Source organism: Nerophis ophidion, linkage group LG18, assembly GCF_033978795.1.
Source record: "Nerophis ophidion isolate RoL-2023_Sa linkage group LG18, RoL_Noph_v1.0, whole genome shotgun sequence".
Classification (NCBI taxonomy): Eukaryota; Metazoa; Chordata; class Actinopteri; order Syngnathiformes; family Syngnathidae; genus Nerophis; species Nerophis ophidion.
In genome coordinates, this window is record NC_084628.1 from 26,564,298 (window position 1) to 26,590,413 (window position 26,116).

Consider the following 26,116-nt stretch of genomic DNA (forward strand, 5'->3'; position numbering starts at 1 on the left):
GAATAAAAAGTCACAATTATTAGATAAAAAGTCGAAATTATGAGATAAAAAGTCACAATTGTGAGATAGAAAGTCGAAATTCTGAGATAGAACGTCATAAGTATGAGATAAAAAGTCGAAATTACGGGATAAAAAGACATAATTATTGGATAAAATGTAAAAATAATGAGATAAAAGTCATAATTATGAGACAAAATCATAATTATTAGATAAGAAAGTCACAAGTATTAAATAAAATGTTAAATAAATAAATAAATGGGTTGTACTTGTATAGCGCTTTTCTACCTTCAAGGTACTCAAAGCGCTTTGACACTACTTCCACATTCACACACACATTCACACACTGATGGAGGGAGCTGCCATGCAAGGCGCCAACCAGCACCCATCAGGAGCAAGGGTGAAGTGTCTTGCTCAGGACACAACGGACGTGACGAGGTTGGTACTAGGTGGGATTTGAACCAGGGACCCTCGGGTTGCGCACGGCAACTCTCCCACTGCGCCACGCCGTTTATTACATAAAAAGTAACTATTATCAGATAAAAATGTGAAATTATGAGATAAAAAGTCACAATTATTAGATAAAATGTCGAAATTATGAGATAAAAATTCGAAATTATGAGATAAAAAGTCACAATTATTAGATAAAAAGTCGAAATTATGAGATAAAAATTCTCAATTATGAGATAGAAATGTTTCCTATACCATAATTTATGTGAATGTTGAGTAAAATATCTCATTACTTGTATTTTTTATCTCATAATTATTTATAAATTCCTATTTCATATTTTCATCTTTCTTATATCATACATTTGAATTTTATCTCTTGGTTTCTTATCTAATTTTTATGACCTGTATATCCCATAATTTAGATTTTTTTAATCTAATAATTATGACTTTCTTTAACTTCATAATTGTGACTCTTAAATTCCATAATTTTGAAGGTGTTATTATTATTAGTGTCGGATATGTGCTTCCATTGAAAAGAAAGCTGAAAGAGAAAGGAAAAAAACTAAGATAAGAATCATGAAATAAAAACTCATAATTTACACATCCAGATAATGAATAATTATAAACAATACAATTAAAATACAAAAAGACAATTTAAAATTTTTAGTAATCGGCATTTATTTTATTTTTTTTCAAATGACAATAAGCGGATGCCAAATGTCCTCACATGGCCAACAGCTGGCCAGGCGTCCCAGTTGCACTCGGCTATACTCGATCGGGCTCGGCTATACTCGGTTGGGCTCGGCACGCAAGGTAAACACTAGCTCCGGCCCGAGTGAGGCGGACTTGGCGCTAAAGTCCAGTAACAATGTGACCAATCAGCACACTCCTGCTCTTTGTCCTCAAAGACAACCAGCGGCACTCTGCGCTCGACTGCTTCTGTCTGGACAGTGACAGCCATGGCGGAACAGGAGGATAATGTTACCATTCCTCACTTCAACACTCTCCTCCAAATGGACCCTTATCTCAAGCCTTACCAGAAGGACTTCCACAGGAGGTAAAAGCTCCACACTTCGTGTTTTTATCACGAACTCACCGCCGAATGTTGTACACGCAGGGGGAAGTTTGCCGTCACACGGTTGGTGCTCGTTAGCGCCACAAACACACGACACTAAGTTAGCGACAGTTACAAAAAAAACAGATTTCTGTGTTTATGCGTGACGTATCCGACATTGTTGCTCCTCTGCGTGGGCCTGCCGCGGTGTGGCTCCGCCGTCCTGGCGTGACTTCCAAGGAGAAGACGACGTATTGTGTAAGCGGGAAAACGTGCTGGTTGACAGCTGAAGGCAATGCGTGATGACGTCACTAACGTCATCACGTGACGCGCAGCGTAAACACGACGTCCGAATTCAGATCAGGTTTATTTACCGTGAAAAAAAAAGAGGTTTATTTACCGTATTTCCTTGAATAGCCGCCCGGGCGCTAATTAATTTAAAACCCTTTCTCACTACTGCGCTTATTCAAGGCATGCGGTAAAAGTAAGCAGGCGCTAATAATTTTAAAACCTCTTCTCAATGGCATGCAGTAAAAAATTGAGTGTGATATGAAAAAAAAAATATATAAAAAATTATTTTGCGGTCGCGGCCCGGTGGTTGGGGACTACTGTTCTACAACATGTCATCGCGAACCGCCTTTACACAACGCTATCTGAGTGCTGCCCGATCGCATGCATTTTGCTGCTTCTCATACGAGATTGCAATGCATACGTGGTCAACAGTCATACCTTTTACACTGACGTTTGTGATATAAACAACTTTAACACTGACTAATATGCGCCACACTCTGTGAACCCACACCAAACACATTTCTGGAGAACATCGGCTTTGTAACACATTATAAACGCAACATAATAATTACCCAGAATTTCCATGCATCCATGACTCTTGGCTATATTATACACGCGCCCCCAACCCTGCCCACCACAACCGGCGCACGGAGAGGGGGGGGGTTTGGTGCTAGCGGGGTGTATAAGATAGCCAAGAGTCATGGATGCATGGCATTGTGGGTAATTCTTATGTTGCGTTTATAATGTGTTACAGAGCCGATTTTCTCCCAAAATGTGTTTGGTGTGGGTTCACAGAGTGTGGCGCATATTAGTAAAAGTGTTAAAGTTGTTTTATATCACAACCATCAGTGTGATCTGTATTGCTGTGGAACAAAACCCCTGGTTTATACATAGTAAAAGCACACAAAAAACTCCTCCTCCATTTTGAAAATGACGACAGGAGAAAGCGTCACTCGTGACGTCACAAATTTGACCCGGCGGTAAAAGTAAGCATGCGCTAATAAATCTGGGGAGCGAGTTTGACCCGGCAGTAATTCAAGCCAGGCGCATATTAAATGCCCGGCGGCTATTCAAGGAAATACGGTATATTTATATGTTCCATATATTCACATGTGTACCTTATTAAAAGGGTTTTTTTCCTCAAAGTCATAAACAAATACAAACAATAGGTCACGAGCAAAGAAACTGCCTGTGAATGATGACACGTGTCAGTTGCTTTAATGCCAATTTTAGCATGCTAACAGGACGTGTCAAACACCAAGTCGTACTGTATGACTATGAATCGTACGCATGTAAAGTTAGCTAAAAATGTTAGCATGCTAACTAAACATGCTAGCATTGCATGCTAACAGTTAGCATGTATAAAGTGCCAAGTTATATTAGGTGTGTGTGTATATATGAAGTGTTCGTCTGCAAAGTCGGCCCAAAAAAATTTGCATGCTAATGTTAGTATGTTAAAATGCTAATGTTGGCATGCTAACAGTTAGCATGTATAAAGTGCCAAGTTGTATTAGGTGTGTGTGTATATATGAAGTGTTTGTCTGCAAAGTCGGCCCAAAAAATTAGCATGCTATTGTTGGTACGTTAAAATGGTGATGTTAGCATGCTGACAGCATGTATAAAGTACAAAGTTATATTAGGTGTGTGTGTGTATATATGAAGTGTTCGTCTGCAAAGTCGGCCCAAAAAAATTTGCATGCTAATGTTAGTATGTTAAAATGCTAATGTTGGTATGTTAAAATGCTAATGTTGGCATGCGAACAGTTAGCATGTATAAAGTGCCAAGTTGTATTAGGTGTGTGTGTGTGTGTGTGTGTGTGTGTGTGTGTGTGTGTGTGTGTGTGTGTACACAAATGAAGTGTTTGTCTGCAAAGTTGGCCAAAAAATCAGCATGCTAATGTTGGTACCTTAAAATGGTAATGTTAGCATGCTGACAGCATGTATAAAGTACAAAGTTATATTAGGTGTTGTGTATATATGAAGTGTTTGTCTGTAAAATCGGCTAAAAAAATTAGCATGCTAATGTTGGTATGTTAAAATGCTAATGTTGGCATACTAACAGTTAGCATGTATAAAGTTCCAAGTTATATTAGGTGTTGTGTGTGTACATGCAAAGTGTTCGTCTGCAAAGTCGGCGTAAAAAATTAGCATGCTAATGTTGATATGTCAAAATGCTAATGTTAGCATGCTGACAGCATGTATAAAGTGCCAAGTTATATTAAGTGTTGTGTATATATGAAGTGTTTGTCTGTAAAATCAGCAAAAAAAAATTAGCATGCTAATGTTGGTATGTTAAAATGCTAATGTTGGCATCCTAACAGTTAGCATGTATAAAGTGCCAAGTTATATTAGGTGTTGTGTTTGTGTGTGTACATATGAAGTGTTCGTCTGCAAGGTCGGCCCCAAAAAATTTGCATGTTATTGTTGGTACGTTAAAATGTTATGTTAGCATGCTGACAGCATGTACAAAGTACAAATTTATGTTAGGTGTTGTGTATATATGAACTGTTCGTCTGTAAAATCGGCTAAAAAAATTAGCATGCTAATGTTTGTATGTTAAAATGCTAATGTTGGTATGCTAACAGTTAGCATGTATAAAGTGCCAAGTTATATTAGGTGTTGTTTGTGTACATACAAAGTGTTTGTCTGCAAAGCATGCTAATGTTTGTACGTCAACATGCTAATGTTAGCATGCTGACAGCATGTGTAAAGTACCAAATTATATTAGGTGTTGTGTGTGTGTGTGTTTGTGTGAGTGTGTACATATGAAGTGTTCATCTGCAAAGTCGGCCCCAAAAAATGTGCATGCTAATGTTAGTATGTTAAAATGCTAATGTTGGCATGCTAACAGCATGTATAAAGTACCAAATTATATTAGGTGTGTGTGTATGTACATATGAAGTGTTCGTCTTTAAAGTCGGCCAAAAAAATTAGCATGCTGATGTTGGTATGTCAAAATACTAATGTTAGCATGCTGACAGCATGTATAAAGTGCCAAGTTATATTAGGTGTTGTGTATATATGAAGTGTTCGTCCGTAAAATCGGCTAAAAAAATTAGCATGCTAATGTTGGTTTGTTGAAATGCTAATGTTGGCATGTTAACAGTCAGCATGTATAAAGTGCCAAGTTATATCGGGTGTTGTGTGTGTACATGCGAAGTGTTCGTCTGCAAAGTTGGCCAAAAAAATGAGCATTCTGATATTGGTACGTCAAAATAATAATGTTAGCATGCTGACAGCTAGTATAAAGTGCCAAGTTATATTAGGTGTTGTGTGTACATATGAAGTGTTCGTCTGCAGGGTCGGCCAAAAAAAAATAGCATGCTAATGTTGGTACGTCAAAATGCTAATGTTAGCATGCTGACAGCATGTATAAAGTGCCAAGTTATATTAGGTGTTGTGTATATATGAAGTGTTCGTCTGTAAATCGGCTAAAAAAATTAGCATGCTAATGTTGGTATGTTAAAATGCTAATGTTGGCATGCTAACAGTTAGCATGTATAAAGTGCCGAGTTAGATTAGGTGTTGCGTGTGTACATGCGAAGTGTTCGTCTGCAAAGTCGGCCAAAAAAATTAGCATTCTGATGTTGGTACGTCAAAATGCTAATGTTAGCATGCTGACAGTTTGTATAAAGTGCCAAGTTATATTAGGTGTTGTGTGTACATATGAAGTGTTCGTCAGCAAGGTCGGCCCAAAAAAATTAACATGCTAATGTTGGTACGTTAAAATACTAATGTAGTATGCTGACAGCATGTTTAAAGTACCAAGTTTTTTTAGGTGTTGTGTATATACTAAGTGTTTGTCTGCAAAATGGGCTCAAAAAATTAGCATTTTAATGTTAGTATGTTAAAATTCTAATGTTGGCATGCTAACAGTTAGCATGTATAAAGTGCAAAGTTATTTTAGGTGTTATGTGTGTACATGCGAAGTGTTCGTCTGGAAGGAGAGACAAGAAAGAGTGCGAAGAGCCTGTAGTGTAATGCCCGCAGCTAAAAGCAACTGTGTGAGAACGTATACTCGAATATCCATATAGAGCAGGGGTCGGGAACCTTTTTGGCTATGAGAGCCATAAAAGCCAAATATTTTAAAAACGTATTTCCGTGAGAGCCATATTATATTTTGGTAATACTTTGATATGGGGAACATATTCATCATTAATTAGTTGCTTATTAACATGCAAATTCGTAACATATTGGCTCTTAATTAGTCATTTTTAGTAATTATTAATGCCTTTTTCTGCTTGGCCTTATTTTACAAGCAGTAAGCCATCAACTAAGAGTCTTCCCTTATAACCTCAGAATTATTGCTTATTAGTAACCCTAACCCTTATATGGTCCCCTAGTGTCCAAATAACTCTTAATTAAGTCTTTGTTACTTAGAATATGTTCCCCATACTAAAGTGTTACCAGTATTTTTTAACACTGAATACAACTAAATGTGCGCATTTTTAAGTTAGACTAACATTTTTAGAGTGTAATGAGTCTCTTATTCTTTTTAATAACATTGTTATTCTGAAGCTAACAAATAATAAATTAAATACTTCTTGGATTGATGGAATAAAATGCATGAGAATGTTTTTAATTTTGAACGTTATATTTAACCCTGTGATTACCAGCGGAATCATTTATTACTTATCGTGTTAAGCAATGTCAGCTAAGATTTATCTGAGAGCCAGATGCAGTCATCAAAAGAGCCACATCTGGCTCTAGAGCCGCAGGTTCCCTGCCCCTGATATAGAGTCATTTTCTATATCGCACAGAGACAAACCCGCGATATATGGAGTATATCAATATATATCGCCCGGCCCTATTTGTTCTTATTTTCATTACCACATGAAATTGCCATGTGAAATTGCTAATGCTAATTTACAATGTTAATTAGCATCAAGCTAGCACATTTTAAAAAGTGATGCCTTACTTTTTAATCAGGCATGCTTGCTTTGTTGGAATGGGAAATTACATTATTGTACTCCTGAAAATATCTTTCTATTGGTCCGATACTGATGCGCCCTTTGGTATTGTTACCATCAATCTACTTCTCCTCCTCTTCAAAGCAAACATGATGTGCATCAGAATGACGTGTGCATGCGTTTGCGGCGTGGCCTTTAAGAGACCTCAAATTGGTGCCTGACGTTAGTCCCGTTGTGGCGCAACGTGAGCGCACAAGAGAAGTTTGAACCCGCCGACTGGCTGCAAATAAGTCGCTGACACAATGTTCAAGTGTTGTGTTACAGCGTACAGTGCTCTCATTCCTGCTTCATGCGGGGACAAAGAGCTGAGGAGAAGAACATTCGGTGCCCCGGGGTAATAATTGTCTGACACTTTCTGACCTGATGGCAAATTCAGTGGTGGACACATAGCATTTATTCCTCATACTAGTGCACCCTCCCCGCCCCCCTCGCTCTCCTCGCAGAAATTTTGATGGACCTGCTATCTGTGCCCTGAACTTCTGGCCTGGTGTCAGTCGAAACAGGCCTACTTATATACAGTATCTTAATCCAGGATTTTTAGGTTTAATGGTATTTAAAAAGTGTGCATAAAACCTTAGCATGTTAACGTTAGCATGCTAGCACATGACCGGATATGAGGGAATACCAAAATGCACTATTTGTCGGTGTTAACATAAAAAAAAAAGCTAGAAAGCTATCATAAAACATTAGCGTTAGGAGACATAAGCATACTTCTATAATGGCGGCAAGTATCCAAATCTATGATTTGTTTAGATATAAACGTGCAAAGTTAGCTAAAAAGCTAGCATGAAACAATGACATGCTAATATAAAAGACGTTGGCATAATTCCAAGATGGCGCCGTGCATCAAAATCCATGATTGTAAAGTTTAAACATAAAATATTAGCTAAAAAGCTAATATAAGAGACGTTAGCATAATTCCGAGATAGCGCCAAGCATCAAAATCCATGAGTTTTAGGTTTACACATACAAAATTAGCTAGTAAGCCAGCATAATAATAAAAACAACAATAATAAAGTACTATCTAATCTAATAAAACATTAGCATGTTAACGTTAGCATGCCAGCAGGTGACCGAATGTGAGAAAATATTAAAATGCACTCTATGTACTGTATGTGTAAACATACAAGATTAGCTAAAAAAAATACCATAAAACATTAGCATGCTAATATAAGCGACATTAGCATACTTCTATAATGGATCCAAGTATAAAAAAATCTATGTTTTTTTGGTATACACGTACGAAATTAGCGAAAGAGCTAGCATAAGACAATGACATGCTAATATAAGAGACGTTAGCATACTTCCAAGAGCACGGCAAGCATTAAAATCCATGTTTGTAAAGTTCGAACATAAAATATTAGCTGAAAAGCTAATATAAGAGAGGTTATCATAATTCTGAGATAGCGCCAAGCATCAAAATCCATGATTTTTAGGTTTAAACATACAAAATTAGCTCGTAAGCAAGCATAATAATAATAACAACAATAATAAAGTACTATCTATTCTAATCTGATAAAACATTAGTATGTTAACGTTACCATGTTAGCATGTGACCGGATGTGAAAAAATATTAAAATGCACCATATGTACTGTATGTATAAACATACAAGATTAGCTAAAAAAACTACCATAAAACATTAGCATGCTAATACAAGCGACATTATAATACTTCTATAATTGCGGCAAGTATCAAAATCTATGTTTTTTTGGCACACACGTACGAAACTAGCTAAAGAGCTAGCATAAGACAATGACATGCTAATATAAGAGACGTTAGCATACTTCAAAGATCGCGGCAAGCATTAAAATCCATGATTGTAAAGTTTGAACATAAAATATTAGCTGAAAAGCTAATATAAGAGAGGTTATCATAATTCTGAGATAGCGCCAAGCATCAAAATCCATGATTTTTAGGTTTAAACATACAAAATTAGCTCGTAAGCAAGCATAAAACATTAGCATGTTAACGTTAGCATGCTAGCACGTGACCAGATATGAGGAAATACCAAAATGCACTAATTTTAGGTGTAAACATACATAATTAGCTAAAAAAAAAAAACCTAGCATAAAACATTAGCATCCTAATATAAAATACATTAGCACAATGTTTTTCAACCTTTCTGGAGCCAAGACACATTTTTTGCATTGAAAAAATGCGGAAGCACACCACCAGCAGAATTAATTAAAAAACTAAACTCGGTTGACAGTAAAAAGTTGTTGACAGTAAAAAGTTGTTGCGGCAATTGTTGGATCTGATTTTTAAAACATAAGCAAGCATGTATGACTATAGCTCTTGTCTCAAAGTAGGTGTACTGTCACCACCTGTCACATCACACACTGACTTTTTTTCACTTTTTTGCTCTTTTCCTGTGTGTAGTGTTTTACTTCTTGTCTTTTTCTCCTATTTTGGTGGCTTTTGCTCTTTTGTTGGTACTTTCCTGTAACAGTTTCATGTCTTCCTTTGAGCGATATTCTTCGCATTTACTTTGTTTTAGCAATCAAGAATATTTAACTTGTTTTTATCCTTCTTTGTGGGGACATTGTTGATTGTCATGTCATGTTCGGATGTACTTTGTGGACACCATCTTTGCCCAACACGCTGTAAGTCTTTGCTGTCGTCCAGCATTGTGTTTTTCTTTACTTGGTAGCCAGTTCGGTTTTAGTCGAGTTCCCTAAGCTGCAATGCCTTTTCTTAGGGGCACTCACCTTTTGTTTATATTTGGTTTTAGCATTAGATACCTTTTTACCTGCACACTGCCTCCCCCTGCCATCTGCATATTGGGAACAGGACAAACCATGTTCTGACATCTACAAAGCAATTAGCTACCTACTGATATGGAAGAGTATAACTGATATGAAAGACTATAACTCTAGACAGTACAGACACTCAACAACACCACATCATTTGCAGACTATAATTACTGCTTTGCAATTTTTTTTTTAACCCAAATAGGTGAAATTCGATAATCTCCCACAGCACACCAGAATGTATCTCACGGCACACTAGTGTGTCGCGGCACAGTGGTTGAAAAACGCTGCATTATCATTCTTCTATAATGGCGCCAAGTATCAAAATCTATGATTTTTAGATATTAATATATTTTATTTTATTTTAAGATACAAAATTAGCTAGAAAGCCGCATTAAATATTAGCATGTTAACGTTAGCATGTCACCGGATGTGAGGAAATTGACTATTTTTAGGTGTAAACCTAATAAATGAGCTAAAAAGCTAGCATAAAACATTAGCATGCTAACATTAGGATGGTAATATAAGAGACATTAGCATATTTCTATAATGGCGCCAAGTATCAAAATCTATGATTTTTTTTGGTATAAATGTACGAAATTTGCTAAAAAACGAGCATAAAACAACAACATGCTAATATAAGAGACGTTAGCATACATCCAAGATGGTGCCCAGCATCAAAATCCCTGATTTTAAGGTTTAAACATACAATATTAACTGAAAAGCTAATATAAGAGACGTTAACATAATTTCAAGATGGCCCCAAGCATAAATAGCCATGATTTTTAGATTCAAACATACAAAATTAACTAGAAAGCCTGCATAAAACATTAGCATGTTAACGTTAGCATGCTAGCACATGACCGGATGCGAGGAAATACCAAAATGCACTATTTGTAGGTGTAAACATAAAAAAACAAGCATAAAACATTAGCATGCTAATATAAGAGACATTAGCATACTTCTAAAATGGCGCCAAGTAACAAAATCTATGATTTTTTTGGTATAAACGTCCAAAATTAGCTAAAAAGCAAGCATAAAACAATAATATGCTAATATAAGAGATTTTGGCATACTTGCAATATTGCGCCAAGCGTCAAAATCAATGATTTTAGGATTTAAACATACACAAAATTAGCTAAAAAGCCAGCATCAAATATTAGCATGTTAACGTTAGCATACAAGCACATGTCCAGATATGAGGTAATACCAAAATGCACTATTTGTAGGTGTAAACATACAAAATTAGCTAAAAAAACTAGTATAAAACATTAGCATGGTAATATAAGGGACATTAGCATACTTCTATAATGGAGGTAAGCATCAAAACTTATGATTTTTTTGGTATAAACGTACAAAATTAACTAAAAAGCTAGCATAAAAGAATAACATGCTAATGTCAGAGGCATTAGCATACTTCCAAGATGGCGCCAAGCATCAAAAGCCATGATTTCTAGATTTAAACGTACACAAAATTAGCTAAAAGGCCAGCATCAAACTTTAGCATGTTAACGTTAGCTTGCTAGCATGTGTCCGGATGTGAGGAAATACCAAAACGCACTATTTGTAGGTGTAAACATAAAAAAATTGCTAAAAAAGCTAGCATAAAATATTAGGATGCTAACATTAGTATGCTAATAAAAGAGACAATAGCATACTTCTACAATGGCGCCTAGTATCAAAATCTATGATTTTTTAAGTATAAATGTACATAATTACCTAAATAGAGAGCATAAAACAACATGCTAATATAAGAAACGTTTGCATACTTCCAAGTTGGCGCCAAACATCAAAATCCATGATTTTAGGGTTTAAACTTACAATACTAGCTATTAGGCATACAAAAGCCAAAAACAGTGAAGTTGGCACGTTGTGTAAATGGTAAATAAAACAGAATACAAGGATTTGCTAATCCTTTTCATCCTATATTCAATTGAATATACTGCAAATACAATATTTTTAATGTTTTCACACTGAGAAACTTATTATTTTTTGCAAATAATCATTAACTTGGAATTTAATGGCAGCAACACATTGCAAAAAAGTAGTCACAGGGCCATTTTTACCACTGTGTTACATGGCCTTTCCTTTTAACAACACTCAGTTCACATTTGGGAACTGAGGAAACACATTTTTTAAGCTTTTTAGGTGGAATTATTTCCCATTCGTGCTTGATGTACAGCTTAAGTTGTTCAACAGTCCGGGGTCTCCTTTGTGGTATTTTAAACTTCATATTGTGCCACACATTTTCAATGGGAGACAGGTCTGGACTACAGGCAGGCCAGTCTATAACACACACTTTTTTACTATGAAGCCACGCTGTTGGTACACGTGGCTTAGCATTGTCTTGCTGAAATAAGCAGGGGCATCCATGATAACATGGCTTGGATGGCAACATATGTTGCTCCAAAACCCGTATGTACCTTTCAGCATTAATGGTGCCTTCACAGATGTGTAAGTTACCCATGTCTTGGGCACTAATACACCCCCATACCATCACAGATGCTTGCTTTTCAACTTTGCGCCTAGAACAATCCGGATGGTTATTTTCCTCTTTGTTCTGGAGGACACCATGTCCACAATTTCCAAATATAATTTGAAATGTGGACTCGTCAGACCACAGAACACTTATCCACTTTGCATCAGTCCATCTTAGATGAGCTCGGGCTCGGCGAAGCCGGCGACGTTTCTGGGTGTTGTTGATAAATGGTTTTCGCTTCGCATAGTGGAAATTTAATTTGCACTTACAGATGTAGCGACAAACTGTAGTTACTGAAGTTTTTCTGAGCCAATGTGGTGATATCCTTTACACACTGATGTCGCATTTTGATGCAGTACTGCCTGAGGAATTGAAAGTCATGGGCATTCAATGCTGCTTACGTACTGTGATTCCTCCGGATTCTCTGAACCTTTTGATGATATTACAGACCGTAGATGGTGAAATCCCTAAATTCCTTGCAATAGCTTGTTGAGAAATGTTGTTCTTAAACTGTTGGACAATTTGCTCAGGCATTTGTTGACAAAGTGGTGACCCTCGCCCCATTCTTGTTTGTGAATGACTGAGCATTTCATGGTACCTGCTTTTATACCCAATCATGGCACACACCTGTTCCCAATTAGCCTGTTCATCTGTGGGATGTTCCAAATAAGTGTTGGATGAGCATCCCTCAACTTTCTCAGTCTTTTTTTGTTTCTTGTGCCAGCTTTTTTGAAACAAAATGCAGCCATCAAATTCCAAATGAGCTAATATTGGCAAAAAATATAAAAACTTTTCCAGTTGGAACATTAAACATCTTGTCTATTTAATTGAATATAGGTTGAAAAAGATTAGCAAATTATTGTATTCTGTTTTTATTTACCATTTACACAACGTGCCAACTTCACTGGTTTTGAGTGTTGTGGGATTACTATTAAATGTAATTACTATTCTAAGTAATTACTTCAATAAATAAAAATATGTACCATGCGGGCAAATGCAGCTGTGATGTTTTATGAGACCAGAGTGTGTGTATGTGCCTTTTAAAGTACCAGTAGAGTGGGAAAGAAGATATTATCATTAATATCCGAGTCATGACACCAAAAGAGTTCACCAGTCACATGACATAAAGGAGGAACCAGAGATCCCTTCCCCATCGACAACAATGCTAATCAAGCGTGCATGCAGACGGCCACATTTTTTTTAAGCCCGATTTACAAAACGTCGTGCGAGCAAAGCGTTTTGAAGACAATCCCCAGGGGGCGCCACTCTTGCTTCAGGCCTGTGCAAACATATTTAGGGACTTGAACGGGGAAGATTAAGTCTCACTGCAAGGTTGCCAAGAATCCAACCGAGATAAGACGTGTCAGTCTCATCAGGAACCCGGCTGGGGATCGCCTGGCTTCACCGACACGCGTCTCTGACGCTGATGAAAGTCAAATAATTGTCTCCCGCCGGGGTACGGCAAATTGATCGCTGTTTGTTCGCCGCGTAGAGCCTTGCGTGCTGAATGAAAACCGCTCGCCATTTTACCTGGAGCCACTTCACATTTAGCACTTGGGCCGGTATGGCACTGTTACCTGGGATTATCTTCATTACTGTCAATATTAGCTCTTATTGGAACTGATCTCAAATCAGCCACGCCCATTTAAATGAATAATAGGGGTCTCCTGGGGGCCGATTCACCATCTAACCTGTGTGAAGTTGACCCCCCTTATCATTGCAAATATTAAAGTAACACGTTTGTGCTACAGTTTAATATTTTCACGTTAATACCTTTTCTTGTCGAAAATGGTCCAAAACTTGTCCGAAACGTTTGTGCTGCACACATTTTTCTAACTACTATAGTTTTTATGTTGACGTTTAATTTTTCATAAACAGTCCGTTATAATTTTATCAGTAGAAGATACCCGCGGAAATTTCGAAGGGTATGCTATCTGTGCCCTGAACGTCTGGCCGGATGTTAATTGAAAAAGGCATACTTTTAAGAAGGCGCCAAGTATCCTAATCCATGATTTTAAGGTTTCAACATACAAAATTAGCTAAAAAGCCAGCATAAAACATCAGCATGTTAACGTTAGTATGCTAGCACGTGTCTGTATTCCGTGAGGAAATTCCAAAATGCACTATTTGTCGGTGTAAACATACAAAATTAGCTAAAGAGCTAGCACAAAACATTAGCTTGCTATCGTTAAGAGACATTAGCATACTTCTATAATGGCGGCAAGTATTAAAATCTATAATTTTTAGGTATGAACGTGCAAAATTTGCGAAAAAACTAGCATAAAACAATAACATGCTAACGTAAGAGACGTTAGCATACTTCCAAGATGGCGGCGAGTATGAAAACTAATAATTTTTAGGTTTAAACAAGCAAAATGAGTTAAAAAGCTAACATACATTTCAAAGGGCCTGCTATCTGTGCCCTAAACTTCTGGCCTGTGGTTAATTGAAAAAGGCATACTTCTAAGATGGCGCTAAGTATCCTAATCCATGATTTTAAGGTTTGAGCATACAAAATTAGCTAAAAAGCCAGCATAAAACATCAGCATGTTAACATTAGTATGCTAGCACGTGTCTGTATTCCGTGAGGAAATACCAAAATGCACTATTTGTAGGTGTAAACACACAAAATGAGCTTAAAAGCTAGCACAAAACATTAGCATGCTAACATTAGGAGACATTAGCATAATTCTATAAGGGCGCTATGTATCAAAATCTATGATTTGTAGGTATAAACGTAGGAAATTTGCGAAAAAGATAGCATAAAACAATAACATGCTAACGTAAGAGACGTTTACATACCGTATTTCCTTGAAGTGCCGCATGGCATATAGTATGCGCCTGCCTTGAATTACTGCCTGGTCAAACTCGCTTTGCAAAATAATTAGCGCAAGCTTAGTATTACCGCCTGGTCAAACTCGTGATGTCACGAGTGACACTTCCCTGTCATAATTTTCAAAATGGAGGAGGCTGATTTCAATACCGGTAATTTGAAATTGCATAAAGGGAAGAAGATTAAGAGCTATTCAGTAGGATTTAAGGTCCAAGCTTACATCACACTCAATTTATTTAGTGCATGCCTTTGGTAAGTGCCGGAGTGAGAAGAGGTTTTAAAATAATTAGCGCATGCTTACTTTCACCGCATGCCTCTGGTAAGCGCAGGAGTGAGAAGAGGTCTTAAATATATTAGCGCCCCGGCGGCAATTCAAGGAAATACGGTATTTGCAAGATGTATCAAAAATAATAGTTTTTAGGTTTAAACAAGCAAGATGAGTTAAAAAGCTAGCATAAAACATTAGCGTTCTGATGTTAGCATGCTAGCATGTGACTGAATAAGATGGAATACCAAAATGCAGTATCGATAGGTGTAAATATCCAAAATTAGCTAAAAAGCTAGAATAAAACTTTAGCAAGCTAACATTAGCATGCTAATGTAAGAGCTGTTAAGGTACTTCCAAAATGGCGACAAGTATCAAAAAATCATGATTTTTAGGTTTAAATATATACAATTCGCATGAAAGCTAGCAAAAACAATGTTAGCATGCTAATGTTCTCCCAAGTATGCTAACATGCTTGACTAGGCAGACCAAAAACGAGGTAGCAATAATGAATTGGACAAGTTTGGGTAGACTCGCGGTATAGCTCGGTTGGTAGAGTGGACGTGCCAGCAACTTGAGGGTTTCAGGTTCGATTCCTGCCTCCACCGTCTTTGTCACTGCCGTTGTGTCCTTGAGCAAGACACTTAACCTACCTGCTCCCAGTGCCACCCACACTGGTTTAGATGTAACTTAGATATTGGGTTTCACTATGTAAAGCGCTTTGAATCACTAGAGAAAAAGCGTTATATAAATATAATTCACTTCATGAAAGTAGTCAGTTTTGTAGCGTTGTTAGCGGTCATCAATGTCAGGAGTAATGTAATTTTTGCCTCCTGGGAATAGCAGGAAATCAACATTGGTGGGCATTCTGTGGCCCCGGGCTCCAAGCAGCGTTTCATGGGAGGCCTTCTCTCACGCTGTGGGGTCTTCTCGCCCTACCAAGACTGGACACGCTTCATCAGAAAAGGACCTGTGACCCCGAGGCACGGCGGAGGGCCGCGCACGTCTGCTGAACGGCCGGTCTCCCCCACCCCGGGGCCCGTATTTCATCAGAATGCCCGAAGCGCCGTTAAATCTGCGCGCAGGTTAGAGCCCTGCCGAGCCCTGCTCTGTTGACACGCTTCATTATTTACTCGCCTGCTGGCCTGCGAAGAGAAGTGGAGAGAAGACATCTTTTCCCTCGTCTTCACCTCCATCCATCTGCTGTTTGATTGAATGACGGATCATGAAACTGGTGGCGCTCCTTCTAATGAGCCCACGCTGCGAGTGCTGCGGACGAACGCTTGTCGATCGACTCCATCGCTGCAGTATCCGAAACAAACACAACGGGACCGGGAAGGCGCCGGGAACGAAGACACAAAAACTGGATTTTAAATAAATTCCCTGTCAGATGTAAATTTGTATCCGTACAAAAATGAAATAGAGAACAGGCTGCTGGTTGAAGTGTCTTTTTTTTTTTTAATCTGCTTAACTCATCATCAGTGGTCACTCAAACGAGTATGACGATCCTCCTGGTAGGGGTGCATCCCTTTATGAATGATGCCTGTGCATGTCTTAGTTTAACGTGAGGAGACTTGGTGCACAGACAGTCACCCCATGTTCTTTGACAGAATCGGGTCATGGTCCAGTGGCATGGAGTCCAAGACGACTGGGGACCCTTTTCTGCTGCAGCCTTCTCCCGCCATCACAGCCGTTGTGGTAGTTCTTACAATATCGTCTTCTGCCTGCTCCGCCATTGAGGTCTTCACCGTATCCCTGGCTAGGGGGCAGTCAGGTACTAGGCCTTTGCCAAGGGCCACCTGGGGTAACAGTAGTAAAGGGGTTAACCTCCAAGTGCCCCAAGACCCCCATAGAGGAGCCTCCACTGCCGGATGCACTTTAACTTCATGCCCAGGACACTCTGCTCCACTACCGTAAATTCAGGACTATAATCCGCTACTTTTTTCCTAAGCTTTTAACCCTGCGGCTTATAAATTGGTGGGACTAATTTATGGATTTTTCTTCGCTGACGGCCGTAATGCAATGACATTGAAACGGTGTGTTGTTGTTTGTGCTGTGGCGTCACCTTGCGGACTAGGTCGCTCACTGGGTGTGCAGCTGGGGGAATGCCTGCTGCTTAAGTCTTTGGACTGGAAATAGAAGTACTGTTACCTCTTCTAATTGTCCATAGTGTTTCTACTCGTATGGATTCTTCATTTGTCACTCTAAGCAACGTTTGTAAGCTTTACAATGTAACTGAAATAATTCTTATTTAATAAACCGTCCCATGATTGTGTTAATTTTTATTTATACGTGCTATCGTAATGTAATGACGCTAGCATCGTTAGCATTAGCTAATATACTAACAAGTTTACGAGTGTCTGTTAGTATTATTAACTTACAAGGGCATTCTTTTTTATTGTTTCAGTTTCACTAATGTTTATGTTTGTATATATGTGTGTATGTATGTATATGTCTTTGTATGCATATATTTATGTATACATTTGTGTGTGTGTGTGTATATATATATATATATATATATATGTGTGTATGTATGTATGTATGTGTGTGTGTGTGTGTGTATATGTGTATAAATGTATGTACAGTTGTGGTCGAAAGTTTGAATACAATTTTAAAGAACATAATGTCATGGCTGTCTTGAGTTTCCAAAAATTTCTACAACTTTTATTTTCTGTGATAGAGTGGTTGGAGCACATACTTGTTGGTCACAAAAACATTCATGAAGTTTGGTTTTTTGATAAATTTATTATGAGTCTACTGAAAGTGTGACCCAATCTGCTGGGTCAAAGTTATATATACAGCAACATACATGATCAATTTTAGTGATGTAGAAATGTTACAATTAAATCAAATTAGCTTCACGGCATGGCCTCTTAACTTCATGCGACTGATTATGATTGACGACACCTATTGACTTCTCTGAGCCCATTTAAGTAGGACTCATGTGATGCAGTCATTAGACTCGGTTACAAACGCGACAATGGGAAAGTCAAAGGAACTCAGCACACAACTGAAAAAAATAATCATTGACTTGACTGGAACAAGTCAGGGAAGTCATGTGGAGCCATTTCAAAGCATCTTAAGGTCCCAAGAGCAACTTTGCAGACAGTTGTTCGTAAGTATGAAGTGCATGGCACAGTTTTGTCACTGCCATGATCAGGAAGTAAACGCAAGCTATCACCTGCTGCTGAGAGAAAATTGGTCAGGATGATCAAGAGTCAACCGAGAACCACCAAAAAGCAGGTCTGCAATGAATTGGGAGCTGCTGGAACGCTTGACTACAGTCAAGCATGGTGGTGTTAGTATTATGCTCTGGGCGTGTTTTGCTGCCAATGGAACAGGTGCTTTACAGAGAGTAAAAGGGACAATGAAAAAGGACAACCTAAAATCATCAGTTGGGTCCTGGGTGCAGTTGGGTGTTCCAACAGGACAATGACCCCAAACACACGTCACAAGTATTAAAGGAATGGCTAAATCTAGAATGAAGGTTTTAGAATGGCCTTCCCAAAGTCCTGACTTAAAAGTGTGGACAATGCTGAAGAAACAAGTCCATGTCAGAAAACCAACAATTGTAGGTGAACTGCACCAATTTTGTCAAGAGGAGTGGTCAACAATTTAAGCAGAAGCTTGCAGATGGCTACCAAAAGCGCCTTATTGCAGTGAAACTTGCCAGGGGACATGTAACCAAATATTAACATTGCTGTATGTATACTTTTGACCCAGCAGATTTGCTCACATTTTCAGTAGACCCATAATAAATTCAAAAAAGAACCAAACTTCATGAATATATATATATATATGTTTATTTTTTTCAAAATAATCCCCTCAAGTCCTCCCCAAAATGGATAAACTCGCTGGAATAAAAAGACAATATAACATACATCCATAAACGTAGAGCTATATGCAAAAATGCAATATATTTTGTCAGGCTTGCCACTGACCCTTTGGTTGTGTTTTAGTTTTTCCACTCTGTGTGTGTGTGTGTAGTATTTCCTGTCTTTAGTTCCTGTCAGCACTCTTATTTTGGTTCAGTTTCCTGTTTGTCTCTCTGAGTGCTGTGTCCCCTCAGTTGCGGCTGATTGGCACCTGGCCACACCTGGCGTCAATCAGTCCGCTCCTATTTAGACCTGTTTTCTCCTCCAGTCAGTGCTGTATCATTGTCGTTGCTACCTGTTGTGTCATGTCGTGTCGATGCAGCGTTGCGGTAAGCTATATTTGGTAGCGGTTTGTAACTTACTATCTTTTGTTCCCTGCTTCCAAGTTTGTTTGTTCATAGACAAGTTTGGTATACGCCTCGTGCGCGCTTTTTGTTTGTACCCTTTTGTTCGTTTTTTGTCTTAGTGTTTTATTAAATCATGTTTACCTTCAAAATGCCTGCCTCCTCCTCTGCATCCTGGGGTTCGTCACAAACTAACTCTGGCATATTTATCTTTACAGTAATATTTTTATTCATATCTGAACCTTATTGCTCTTTTATCCTGCATTCCAACAAGCTAATTCAACGAAATGTTGTTGTTATCTGTACTGTAAAGTTCAAATTTGAATGACAATAAAAGAAAGTCTAAGTCTATCAATCAATCAATGTTTACTTATAGTGGGGCAAAAAAGTATTTAGTCAGCCACCAATTGTGCAAGTTCTCCCACTTAAAATGATGACAGAGGTCTGTAATTTTCATCATAGGTACACTTCAACTGTGAGAGACAGAATGTGAAAAAAAAATCCAGGAATTCACATTGTAGGAATTTTAAATAATTTATTTGTAAATTATGGTGGAAAATAAGTATTTGGTCAACCATTCAAAGCTCTCACTGATGGAAGGAGGTTTTGGCTCAAAATCTCACGATACATGGCCCCATTCATTCTTTCCTTAACACGGATCAATCGTCCTGTCCCCTTAGCAGAAAAACAGCCCCAAAGCATGATGTTTCGACCCTCATGCTTCACAATAGGTGTGGTGTTCTTGGGATGCAACTCAGTATTCTTCTTCCTCCAAACACAACGAGTTGAGTTTATACCAAAAAGTTCTATTTTGGTTTCATCTGACCACATGACATTCTCCCAATCCTCTGATGTATCATCCATGTATTCATTTTGGTATAAACTCAACTCGTCGTGTTTGGAGGAAAAAGAATACTGAGTTGCATCCCAAGAACACCATACCTACTGTGAAGCATGGGGGTGGAAACGTCATGCTTTGGGGCTGTTTTTCTGCTAAGGGGACAGGACGATTGATCTGTGTTAAGGAAAGAATGAATGGGGCCATGTATCGTGAGATTTTGAGCCAAAACCTCCTTCCATCAGTGAGAGCTTTGAATGGTTGACCAAATACTTATTTTCCACCATAATTTACAAATAAATTCTTTCAAATTCCTACAATGTGAATTTGTGGATTTTTTTTTCACATTCTGTCTCTCACAGTTGAAGTGAACCTATGATGAAAATTACAGACCCCTGTCATCATTTTAAGTGGGAGAACTTGCACAGTCGTTGGCTGACTAAATACTTTTTTGCCCCACTGTATATAGCCCTAGATCACAATTGTCTCAAAGGGCTGCACAAGCAGCAACGACATCCTCGGTTCAGATCCCACATCAGGGCAAGGAAAAACTCAACCCAATGGGATGACAATGAGAAACCTTGGAGAGAATGTGTATATTATTGTGTATGTACGTGTATTAGTGTGCATTCATGTTTATATATGTATATTAGTGTGTATGTATGTGTATTCATGTATATTAGTGTGTATATGATTATGTATGTATGTATGTGTGTATGTATGTTTGTGTGTATATGTGTGTGTGTGTTCTGTTGTTGGGGAAAAAAACAAACAGATACCGATGTATATCAGAATGCTAAACATCGGTGCCGATAATCGGTCGATGTCTATCCTGGATGCTGCTTCTTAAAACAACGAACTACGTGCAGCCCTTTTGGAAAGGTTGTGAAATGGTGGTGGTTATTCAGAGCGGAACTGACGTTGATGCAGCCACTTCCTGTTGCTGCCATTTAAAAATACTGGAAGTGAATTTTCTGATGTCATACGCTGATTTTCAGCTTTCTTCAGTCAAGCTCTATGCTCGAGTCTCGCTCTACATTTAGCCTCATTAGGAACTTCACCATGACGATACATCAACCATCACCATGCTGCCCACCTTCAGCACGTGTGGGGTGGTGGACTGCCGCTGGTGGATGCTCCCTAGCATAAGCTTATAGCTGGTGATGGACAGAACTTTGTGTTTCCAAGCATGGCAAGAAAGAACGTGAGTGTGGACGACAGTGCTGAGAAGAAGTGGACAATATCCATTGAATTAAAGAAAGAAATCTTCAAAAACAGAGCGTATAGCTAGCTTACCTGGTAAAGCAGTTGGAGTGTACGCTGCTAGTCTGCATGGGACTGAAGTAGATAAAAGCAGCCAAGTATGTTAAGATAATGTCTAAACAGTGGACTTTTCTTGTCTGATAATGGCTTTTTTTAGCAAAATTCCGATATTGTCCAAATCTCAATTACCGATTCCGATATCAATCGATACCGACATATACAGTCATGGAATTAACATATTATTATGCCTAATTTTGTTGTGATGCCCCACTGGATGCATTAAACAATGTAACAAGGTTTTCCAAAATAAATCAACTCAAGTTATTAAAAAAAAAATGCCAACATGGCACTGCCATATTTATTATTGAAGTCACAGAGTGCATTATTTTTTTAACATGCCTCAAAACAGCAGCTTCAAATTTGGGACATGCTCTCCCTGAGAGAGCATGAGGAGGTTGATGTGGGGCAGGGGGTATGGCGTATGGCGTAGTGGGGGATGTATATTGTATCGTCCTGGAAGAATTAGTGCTGCAAGGGGTTTTCTGGGTATTTGTTCTGTTGTGTTTGTGCTGTGTTACGGTGCGGATGTTCTCCCGAAATGTGTTTGTCATTCTTGTTTTGTGTGGGTTCACAGTGTGGCGCATATTTGTAACAGTGTTAAAGTTGTTTATACAGCCACCCTCAGTGTGACCTTTATGGCTGTTGACCAAGTATGCCTTGCATTCAATTGTGTGTGTGAAATGTTGTAGGTATTATGTGATTTGGCCAGCACGCAAAGGCAGTGCCTTTCAGGCGTGCCTCCAATTTTGTTGCCTGGGAGACATTTGGGAGAATGGTTGCCCCGGGTGATTTTAGGGAGGGGCACTGAAATTCGGGAAAATCGGGTGTTGGCAAGTACGACTGAGGGACCCAACTGCTCTGTACTTCTCCCTACGTCTGTGTACCACTCCGCACAGCAGCTTTTTAAAAAGTCATACATTTTACTTTTTGATACCGATGATTTACGATATTACATTTTAAAGCATTTGTAGGCCGATAATAATCGGCAGTCCAATATTATCGGACATCTTTACCGTGGACATTTTTCCAGTAGAAGTCCATTATACAATCTTGTATATTATTAATACATTACTTCATAAAACTACTGTACCCGTTGGTACTACAACAGTCTTGCAAACTTGTTCCACTCAGGGCCACATACTGAAAAGCCAAAACATGCATGGGCCATTATGATGTTTTTTTTTTGTTGTATTCATTGATATTTTTATGACTTATGAAAAACAAGGAGCAGCAGAAAAAACATTTTATTTGAAATTTAAAATTGTTCTGATTATAATCCCTCAGCCATCAAGGCAGAAAGGAAATGTCAACACCAGCATGGAAAACACTCAATATAAACAAAATAGTAAAATCTCATTAAACGCTTAACAATAATTTCCTAAAATGAAGGCGCAAAAATAAGGAATATGTAAGGAATGCTTCATAAAATGTAAGGAAATAGTGCAAAGTTGGAAAATGTAAACATAGAGAAACTATTTTCTGCATGTTTAGTGGCAGGAAGTTACCACTGTGTAACATGTATTTGGTCTGTATTGAATTCAAATTGAATTCATGCAATGCAGTAATAATTATTTGACCAAATTACTTTTATTTTAAAGCAGCACATTTGTCTGCGTATTTTTGTGATTTAGTATATTGATACAGTTGTGCACTTTAGTTCTTACCTGTTGTTTCCGTATACACCTGTTGGCGTGTCAGTCATCACTTCCTGCGTTGCTCGGTTATCAGAAAGCGAGTGCCTTTGTTCATGCAACCAACTTTGCTTCACAACTACCTCATTGACTAAGGAGAAGAAAAAAAATGGAACGTTTTATCGAACACATTGCTTTCGATTGCGTGTCTATATGTTGATCTCGTTTTCTCAGCCCGGCCCTGATTCCTACACATTTTCTTCACAAGTTACCATGAAGCGTGAAACTTGAATTCTCCCACTAACTCCCAGCATTAGAAATTCAGGAGCGGTACAACTTGGTGGAAAGAAAAAAAACATTGCTATATTTGATTAAATAAGGCTGTGTTCTTTGCATGTTGATGAGGGAACGTTTTACTGCAGCAAGTTGTAGATAGAGAATACTGAAATAAACGTGTGTGTGTGTGTACACACGTACGTGTATGTATTTCTATGTGTATATATATATATATATATATATATATGTATATTTTTATATGTGAGTATGTATGTGTATGTATGTATGTATGTGTATGTATGTATACATGTATTTGTATGTATGTATACATGTATATGTATCTATATACAAACCCCAAAACCAGTGAAGTTGGCACGTTGTGTAAATGGTAAATAAAAACAGAATACAATGATTTGCAGATCCTTTTCTACTTGTATTCAATTAAATAGACGGCAATGACAAGATATTTAACGTCCGAACTGAAAAACTTTGTTATTTTTGTCAAATATTAGCTCATTTGGAATTTGATGCCTGCAACATGTTTCAAAAAAGCTGGCACAAGCGGCAAAAAAGAGTGAAGAAGTTGAGGAATGCTCATTAAACACTTATTTGGAACATCCCACAGGTGAACAGGCTAATTGGGAACAGGTGGGTGCCATGATTGGGTTCATACCCAATTAAGGCACCCACCTGCTTACAAGGATGGGGAACAAATGCGTGAGCAAATTGTCCGACAGTTTAAGAACATTTCTCAATGAGCCAATGCAAGGATTTTAGTGATTTCACCATTTTTGGTCCGTAATATTATCAAAAGTTTCAGAGAATCTGGAGAAATCACTGCACGTAAGCAACGATATTACGGACCTTAGATCCCTCAGGCGGTACTGTATCAAAAAGCGACATCAGTTAGTAAAGGATATCACCACATGGGCTCAGGAACACTTCTGAAAACCACTGTCAGTAAATACAGTTGGCCGCTACATCTGTAAATGCAAGTTAAAACTCTTCTATGCAAAGCGAGAGCCATTTATCAACAACACCCAGAAACGCCGCCAGCTTCACTGCATAAATATTTTGTTTCCAAACATTGTCTGTAACACGGCAGTAAAACGGCTGATCAAGCAAAGCAGAAGTCATGGTCATGGACCCACTAGCTGCAATCAGCTATACAGGCTCAATAACTCCACGGTGACGTTTTTGGTGAATTTATTGAGGAATTTGTGAAACTGAAACAATACAAAAATACTAATATTATAAGTTAATAATACTAACACAGACGCTCTTAAACGTGTTAGCATATTAGCTGATGCTAACGGCGCTCGCTTAAATACACTATGATAAACACGTACAAATATGCATGAAAACCCTCCTACATGGACGCTTTAGTAAGTAAGAATTGTTTTAGTTATATCGTAAAACTTGCAAACCTTGCTTGGAGCGATGAGTATAAACGCTATAAACGGCTATAAGACTGAACAACAAGATGGCGCCATAGCACAAAAAAACACCTTCTCATTGCTTGTTTTTTTATTTTATTTTATTTCTTACTTTTTATTTTATTTATTATCGCCGTCAGTGAAGAAAAATGATCATCAGTAGAGTCGTTATGGAAGTGCTAAAAACTACTGCTACAACCAAGATGCTCGGGAGAAGACACTGTCCAAGTGGAGGCACGTAAATGCGAAACGATGCATCCTGAAGAGACGGTCAGAAAGCGACTTGAAGATGATCTGTTTTGACCATTCTGACCAAAGAACCACCATGACATGTTATGTAGACCACAAGGAAGCCTTTTATGTAGAAAAAAATATTATATGACCACTTTACTTCGCCTTTTTATGCGGTGCGCCTTTTTATGAAAATAGACCCGCTTATCGACAATGCGGCTTAAAGTCCGGTGCGCCTTATAGTCCGAAAAATTTAAGACATTTTCATTATAAATTATCCAACTACTAAAATATTCAATAGCTATTAAAGTTACTTTTGAGTTCAGTTATTACAACACTGAGGGCTTCATGTGTTTTTTTTTTAAATTTTTTTTTTTAGTTTTGCCCTTTTTCAGTGTTGGTTGTACTTTGAAAGCTATTTATTATTTTTTACAAGCCCGGTAGGGGCCAAAGAGAGCTTGGCATAGATGCTCCAGGGAAGGGAGCTCTGCACTTAACTCAGCTGGCTGCAACAGTCCGTTATGGCCACCAGCTGGCTGGAACCTTTTAGTAAGTGAGATAAATGGCAAAGTAGTCGGCGTTTCTCTAACAGCGGGAAGGTGAAAAGACAGAGGGTCATCTCCCCTATTGTGCTTGTCTGTGCACATTCGGCGCCAAAGTAAGCGAGGTTGCGTCCAAGACATTTCCCGCAATTTGTCATCGCCCTTTTGTCTCCACGAGTAGAATTGGATCCGGGATGACCCCAAACCTCTACAAAAATGGCACCTGCAAGCCTAAATGGCTTACAACTTGGTCGGTGTTTCGCACAGGCCTGCAATGTACTTGAAGTGTTGATTGCTGTCTAGATGACGCCATCGTTCAACACTAGAACTCCCAAAAGGCAGTCATTTGGCTTTTCTACCTGCAACTCCCAATTAATTAATTAACTCAGGTGTGAACCTCCCTGCTCGTCACCATGGTTGAGGAAATTGCTGCGCACAGTATGGAGCCATTTATGCTCAACTCTGCATCTCATTTGTCACTTTAGCATACTTTTTTCTGGTGTCTCCACACACTTTTTGGGAAAAAGTTG

At 38.4% G+C, this 26,116-nt stretch overlaps 1 protein-coding gene across 1 annotated transcript in view; it reads left to right on the forward strand.

Moving 5' to 3' along the window:
- Positions 1–1,281: 1,281 nt before the first annotated feature.
- Positions 1,282–26,116, forward strand: part of gbe1b (glucan (1,4-alpha-), branching enzyme 1b) — a 260,449-nt gene continuing 235,614 nt past the window's right edge. Inside the window, exon 1 of the mRNA XM_061877862.1 lies at positions 1,282–1,504. Within this exon, the coding sequence (XP_061733846.1) occupies positions 1,407–1,504 (98 nt within the window). The 5' untranslated portion in view covers positions 1,282–1,406. The remainder of the gene's footprint in view (positions 1,505–26,116) is intronic.